General features: G+C 48.2%; 1 protein-coding gene across 2 annotated transcripts in view; it reads left to right on the plus strand.

Annotated features, from left to right (window-relative positions):
- The window catches only part of Ino80 (INO80 complex ATPase subunit), a 92,192-nt gene extending 85,329 nt beyond the window's left edge, over positions 1 to 6,863 (plus strand). The window contains exons 33-36 of one of the 2 annotated variants that reach the window (XM_055595549.1): positions 585 to 737; positions 1,001 to 1,160; positions 2,899 to 3,114; positions 5,365 to 6,863. In XM_055595549.1, the coding sequence (XP_055451524.1) occupies positions 585 to 737; positions 1,001 to 1,160; positions 2,899 to 3,114; positions 5,365 to 5,582 (747 nt within the window). In that variant the 3' untranslated portion in view covers positions 5,583 to 6,863. Of the gene's footprint in view, positions 1 to 581; positions 738 to 1,000; positions 1,161 to 2,898; positions 3,115 to 5,364 lie in introns of both variants that reach the window. The other variant, XM_055595476.1, reaches the window with a different exon arrangement.
- The last annotated feature ends 720 nt before the right edge of the window (positions 6,864 to 7,583 follow it).

The following is a 7,583-nucleotide window of genomic DNA, read 5'->3' on the forward strand; positions in this document are numbered from 1 at the left end:
AGATAGATAGATAGATAGATAGATAGATAGATAGATAGATAGATAGAGATGGATGGATGGATGGAGAGAGAGAAAGAAGGAAGCCCAGTACATGCACACTCAATAAGCCATCGTAGAGAGGGGTCCTGGAGAGGCAGGTGTACCTTTGTGAGTTTTTACTTCCTTTATACAGTGATTCAGGACTTGTGATGTGGCTCGCTGATGGAATACTTGCCTCAAATGTGAGAGGCCCTTGGTTTAATCCTCAGTACATATATAACCTGTACACACAAAAAAGTAGTTGAACCAGTATAGTGATGCTATCAAGAGGTTGGAGGCGGGAATATGGAGAAAATTTGAGGCCAGCCTAAGCTGTAGAGCAGGACCCTGTCTCAAGGCACTTGTGGTAGGATGTACTCATAGCCCCAGCACTTGGGAGGCTGACACAGGCTGATGAGGCCAGACCAGAAAACATAACAAGTACCAGGCTAACCAGAGCCATATTGCAAGACTGGCAAAAATCATTTTATTTCCTAAGCTCACTTTTCTCTGTGGGGCAAATGCTCATTTTTTTATGTATTTTCTGACCTTTGTATTCCCAGAAGAAAAGGGAAGATGAATTAGATGGGAAAAGGAGAAAAGAAGGTGTGAACCTTGTGATCCCATTTGTTCCTTCTGCTGATAACTCCAACCTCTCTGCTGATGGAGATGATTCCTTCATAAGTGTAGATTCGGCCATGCCCAGCCCTTTCAGTGAGGTGAGGCTCCTGTGGGTTTCTTCATCACAGCAGTGAGACTGCTTGCTGACCTTGGGACGGGACACAATGCTCTGCAGTGTTCATTGCCTTGTGGGAAAGGGTTGCATAAGGACTGGCTGACTCTGCAAACCCAAGGTGGGATCAACACTGAAAGCAGTCAGGAGAGAGAAACATATGCCTGTCCCCTAAAGTCTGTTCTCTCTTGAGCATGAGGGTTTTATAGGCAGTGAGGTTATTAGGAATCTCAACCCTTCTGCTTCCAGATCTCAATCAGCAGTGAGCTGCACACTGGCTCCATTCCCCCTGACGAGAGCAGCAGTGACATGTTGGTCATCGTGGATGACCCAGCCTCCTCAGCGCCTCAGTCTAGAGCCACCAATTCTCCCGCTTCTGTAACAGGCTCAGTCTCAGACACTGTGAATGGTAAGTGATGCTTCTGTCCTGACAGCCTCAGCCTGCTACTTCATGGGAAGCATTCCTTTGGTCGTGAGTGAGTCCATTTCTTTTTAGGATAAGGGACTTCTTTATTATTACTACTTTTTTGTTCTGTTTTGGTTTTGGAGACAAGGTCTCTCAGTGCCGGCACTCATTATGTAGACCAGGTTGGCCTTGATAAGAGACCCATCTGCCTCTGGCTTCCAAGTCCTGGAATTAAAGGCCTGCACCACCACATCTGGCACATTTCTTATTTAATGTATGTGCTCGCACATGTGGAGGTCAAAGGACAAGTTATAAGAATTGGTTCTTTCCTTCCACCATCGGGGACTCAGGGATTTAGTCAGGCTATCAGAATCTTTACCTGCCTAGCCACCTCACAAACCCAGGTACAGGAATCTTCTTCTCTCTTCCAAGAGTAGAATGGAGCAGAAGATTTCAATTTTTCAATTAGTCTTTCTAAGCATAAGGAATAGATAATGTGCAGGAAAAGCAAAATAAGAACATAAAAAGTTTTTCACTTGTTTTCTGTTGTTCTGTTTAGTTGTTCTGTCTTTAGTAGTTCACCTTTATTTTTGCTGGGTTGTTTTGTTTTGTTCTGTTTTTACTCTGCACATATTGAGTGAGTGATTACGTGTATTAAGGTGTGTGATTGTGTGTAGGTGTGTACATAGGCATGTGGAGGCCAAAGGTTGGTAATGGCTGTCTTTCTTGATTATGTATGCTTGCCCATTTGGGGGTATGCGGTGTGTGTATGTGCGTGGAGGCCAGAGGCTGACATCAGGTGTCTTCCTCTGTCACTCTCCAGTTTGTTTTGGTTTAAGATAGTCTCTTGCTGAACCTGGAGCTCACTGTTTCAACTAGACCGGCTGGCCAGTGAACCCCAAGGATCCCCCTGCCAGTGTCCACCCTCCCCATCCCTAGTACACTTGCTGCCACACTTTCACAGGCACTGGGATCCAGACTCGGGTCTCTATGTTTGCATGGCAAGCACTTTTACCAAGGGAGCCATCTCTGCAACCCCTGTTTTTGCTAGTTGTTAATTAAAGTTAGTTTTGGGGGCATGTCTTTTTTGTTGTTACATGAGGCCCAATGTTACTACTGTGTCCCGAGGAACCTTAATTTTAAAGCCTGGAAATAGGTTTAAGCATAGTGCTGTGAAGAGGATAAGTAGAAAGATCTTGAAGTCAAGGCCAACCTTGCCTATATAATGAAACCCTGTCTCAAAATTTAAATTAAAAAAAAAACAAAAAACTTAGGCACAAGGTTGGGCGTGTGGTTTGGTGGAATGCTTGTCTAGCATGCCCGAGGCCTGGATTCAACACCCAGAATCTTTTAGTTTCAGAAATTAGAGGTTGGTTTTCTAAGGCAGAAACACTCCAAGTCATTGGAGTTCATTTAGTAAGAGGCTAGAATAAAAAATAATAACCATGGTAGGACCACTCCTTAGAAGGAAAGACAGTTTGAAGAACATAGCTGTGTTAAAGACAGCCCCAGATGTCCTCAGATCCTCAGGGAGCCAGGTACCCTATCCTGTGCCTGTGATTCCAGAACTCAGTAGACTGGGATTGGAGGATTACTTGAGATCAGGAGTTTAAGGAACAGCATTGAACAACCTTGTCTCAAACAAAAGAGAACAGCTTAAGAGCCAGCATTCCCTGTCAGGGGGATATTTGCTAACATATTAAGAGATTTTTTCCCCCCTCTTGGTTATTTGTTCCCACAGGAATTTCCATCCAGGAAGTGCCAGCTGCAGGACGTGGTCATTCAGCTCGAAGCCGAGGCCGCCCCAAGGGCTCAGGAAGCACAGCCAAAGGAGCGGGGAAAGGCCGAAGCCGCAAGCCCACTGCAGGCAGTGCTGCCGCGATGGCCGGGGCCAAGGCGGGGGCTGCGGCAGCTTCTGCAGCTGCCTATGCCGCCTACGGGTACAATGTGTCTAAAGGTGCGGGGCCAGGCGGCTGCAGGCTGTCCGAGAGCCTGTCTAACATCCTGTAAGGCAGAGTGTGCGGGATTCTCCAAGATAAAACCAGAGACAGCTAAGGACGCAGCAGTTCTGACTCACTTGCCCTCTTGCTGCCTTTGAAGTAGAGGGAGCCACGCCAGAGCGAACCGAATTGGGGACTGCACTTGAAACACTCAGTTTTCCCGCCCCCTCCCTTTCTTTTTGAGTTCTAGGTGGTTGTTACTGTTTTGTTTTTGTTCTTGTTTCCTGAGACATTCTTTTAGTAATCCAACTGAGGCTAGTTAACATTGATCCAGCTCCCAGAGGCATTGTCTTAGGCAGTTATACGTAGGAGTAGAGCAGTAGAGCTGGTGCATCCTGCCCTTGAACATAACAAGCTGGAAGAGAAGCATTTCATGGAGTGGCTCGTGAGTGGTACAAGGCAGTATACAGATAAGTAAAAAGAGGCAAGGTTTCTTGTGGCTACTGGTCAAAGTGGGGAGGGCCATGGACCTGCTGTAAGGATTGTGGCGTATCATTCAGAATGGAGGACATTGTGATTGTGAGTGGGAAAGGGTTCAGACAAACACAAGAACCACCACAGCATGTTGAGGTTCACTGAGCAGATGAACCATGTTATGCTGAGGAGGAGCGAGGAAAGTCAGTGCTGCTAGGAGCTTAACAGGTGTGTGAGAAGGAACTGTTGACAGCTGGGGAGGAGTGGCTGCTGTGATGGAGACATAGAAAGGATAATTGAAGTCAGAGTGCCATTCATCCAATTGCAGTGAGAAAGAACCCACTGACAGAGCTGCCTCCCCACCCCTATGCAAAGCCTGGCATTAGATAGGCATGGTAGCACACACCCGTAATTCCAGTGCAGGGGGCAAGTTCTAGAGTTGAATGTATCTGAGGCTGGCCTTGGTCTTACCGTGGTGACCTTGAACTTCTGGTGGCTCCTAGGATTGTTACCGCAGGGAAAGGCATACTTGTATAGAAAGTGCTTGGCCTAGTGTGAGTGCGCAGTAAAAGTTGGTTCACCTCTCTTTTCTCCCATTGCCGGAGTCTCAGCTTTCATTTATCGGTTCATTAAGGAAATAGGTGCAGTAGCTTGACCTGATATTTCTTAACTCTTTGCTAGCCTATTTGTTCCTTGAAAAACAGTAGTCACTGCAGTTACCAAAGCTGCTCTGACAGGGCTCATCTGTGGATGGGGCAATGTGATAACACATCAGAGGAGCAAGCAGGAGGGATACAGGAAGCAAGGAGGTAGACCCGCCTAAGAAAAAGCAACAGAGACTGACAGCTAGGAGTGAAAACTGGGAAGGGCTGCTTCGGAAGTGACCTGTAATCCCACTGCACGCGAGCAGGGGTGTTTGCCCACCAAGTCACACAGAAGAGACCAGCCGTGATAGTTAGGACACATCTGTACTTCCAGACCTTGGGAAGTACAGGCAGGAGAATCCTCCGCTACATAGTAAGTTTGGCAAGACCAGCCTGGGCTACTGAAAAAAAGAGAAGCAAACTGACAGAACAAACATACTAGACAGTGCTTTATGAGAAGTAGGTGCATTGTCTCATACCAGGGAAAGGAACGTTCATTGTTGTCCAGAGTGCTGTCACCAGAGACAAGAGGTTTACCCAACTCATCAATGTGATGGTGCTTGGAAAACAAAGCTGTCCTTGGCCAGTGCTGTGGGATTGACAGGGTACCGACACAAGATAGACTGGGCCACCTTGTAGCCCTTGGCCAGACTTCTTGAAGAGTAGAGGCCTTTGCAATTAAGAAAGAAGCAGCAGCTGGGCAGAGGCAGGCTGATCCTTGTGAGTTCAGGGCCACCTGTTCTACAGAGTGAGTTCCAGGACAGACAGCCAGTGTGTAGAAACACTACTTCAAAAACCAAGCAGACAAAAAGCAGCTAAACTCAGGTTCTTTCCAGAAGACAAGAAAACATGAGTGCCTAGTTGGTAAGGCTCTCCTCCTGCAACCCAGGACTTCTACACTGGGCATGTGTCCTCTCCAGACTCTGAGAGAGTGTCTTCCACTCTGGTAATGCAGGTGGGGCTGAGCGTATGTCACCGTCTCCTAAGAATACAGCAGTTAAGAGTAAAAACAAACAAATACACCTCAGAGATGGCTCTCTGCTGCAGAGAGAGGGATTTCCAACCCAGACTTAGAACAATACTGCAGACCCCCAGGGTGCCTCACAGACATCAGGTCTGAGGGCCATTGTGTTCTCTTCATCCCTACAGGAATCTCCGCAAGCAGTCCTCTGCAGACATCCATTGTCCGACCTGCTGGCCTTGCAGACTATGGACCTTCAAGCGCCTCTTCTCCCTTAAGTTCCCCTCTGAACAAAGGAAATAATATTCCTGGGACTCCTAAGAGCCTCCATATGACCAGCAGCCTAGCCTCAGACTCCTTGATCCGGAAACAGGGCAAAGGCACCAACCCCTCTGGAGGACGGTAACCATCTCTGCCCTCTAGCTTCCTTCAACCAAGCCAGGGGCTACAGTCCTGGGATGTAGGTGGTCTTTGGATGGCTTGCCCGATGTGGCATCTTGCATCCTATTTGGAGAGTGGAAAGGACCAGTTGCAGCCGGAGAGGACAGGCAGGTGGTTGGTGTGAGCACTTTCATCACCTGTTTCCAAAGGAGTGTCGGCCCCACAGCATCCTAGATGTACTCTGCAGCTGAGTCTTAACCTCTCTGGGGGGAAGGGCCTAACATACTGTCTCCATCCCCATGCCACTCTTCAGCTCTGACCATGTCCCTCAGGAAGGCTCCATGGGTGCTGTGAAGAGCCTTCCACAATGGAGACTTCTCTAAAGGATAGGATTTCCTGCAGGGCTAGGAAGGGAGGAAATGGTTCTCTGGCATCCACAGTCTGGAGTGCTCCTGGGCCTAAACCCTGTCTGCCTCAGTGTCCTCACTGAAGAGCGCAGTGATTGCCAGAGAAGATGGTGGCTGTAAGAGCAACAGCCTGGAGGAGTCAGACCCTCAGGCAGTTTCCCAGCATTTCCTCCACTGCCCAGCACGTTCACACCAGGGAAGCTACAGGTCCCACCTGCCAGCAACAGTAGCAGCAGCTCCCACTCCAGGGACTTCCCAGAAGCCAGTAAAGAGACCAGGAGCCACCTCAGCAGGACACCCTCACCACTCTCTGGCAGATGCCTCTTTGCCCATCCTGAATGCACAGTGTCCTTGGCTTTGCCCTTCGGCCCCCTGCTTGGCTGTATGCACTGTCTGTATTGCACTGAGAAAGAAGGGACAACAGGAGTGAGGTGGGGAGGGAGCAAGCTCAGCACCACCCTCCCAGCCCCACTCCTGAGCTTGCTGCCCTCTGAGAGGGGAAAAGGGGCGGCTGGGAGGGCTTTCCACCTGATGTCCCTGGTGGAACAGGTGCTTCTGGGAGGGCCAGCCTCTAATTTGCACACCTGAAAATCGCGGAATTGAGTTTAGATAGATTGATTTTTTAAACACTTTTTTTTTTTTTTTTTTTTTTTTTTGGAGTAGGTGTGGGGGAATCATTTAACTTAAATCATAAAGATTCCCCTACCCAAACCCTGACTCCTGTGTACAGATGCTCTTTAGAGGGAATCAGAAAAATGCCAAGCCTTTTTTCTCTTTGAATGTGCTGTCTATTTTTATAACTGAACTTGTACATATGTATAAAGAGAGACACATCTTTCTTTTACTAACTGGATAAAAAAAAATCTTAAATAAAATGGAGTGAGATAATTTTATGTAAATCAATGTGTCTGTGGTCTTTGCAGCTGCCTTTCTAGAGATACAAGGTAGTGTTCTTGGAGGTTTGGCAGGGTCAAAAGAATGCAGAGCCCTAACCTTGCTCCTGTGGCCAGGAAGGACAGAGCAGTGGGGCAAGGAGCACCCTGTGGGTGTCTGCTCAGGAGCAGGGTTAGGTAGTGGTAATGTGAGCACTAGCCGAGCCCCAACGTTTAGCACTGTAAGAATCAGGAAAGAAAACGGTAAAAGGAGCTGCCAAGGATTCCAGCCGTTCATGTTTGTGACAGCTGCCTGGTCAGTTGAGCAAAGGGCACCAGTTACTACAGTGATCAGGCTTACAACACTGATGTGTTTCATCGCCTTTGGTCAGGGTCAGGGCTGTTCCCAACGACTTGAGCTTGGCCTCCCTCCTTGGTTCACCCTTCACACTTCTGCTGGCCAGCTGCTGTCGCAGTCCTAAGGACAGACCTTTGTTTTCTTTTGTTTTTGAGATGGGGTTTCGCTGTATAGCCTTGGCTGGCCTGGAGTTTGATCTGTAGATCAGGCTGGCCTGGAACTCACAGAGATCCACCTGCCTCTGCCTCCAAAGTGCTGGGATTAAAGGTGTGCACGATCACCGCCCAGCTCATACATTCATTTTCACATAGTACCGTTGGTAACCTGGGTCCTGGTTTTCTTGCTGGTAAACATGTCCAGGGCCTTATACAGAGCACACTGTCATGAGT

Source organism: Psammomys obesus, unplaced genomic scaffold (assembly GCF_907164565.1).
Source record: "Psammomys obesus unplaced genomic scaffold, mPsaObe1.curated_primary_1811, whole genome shotgun sequence".
NCBI classification, from domain to species: Eukaryota; Metazoa; Chordata; class Mammalia; order Rodentia; family Muridae; genus Psammomys; species Psammomys obesus.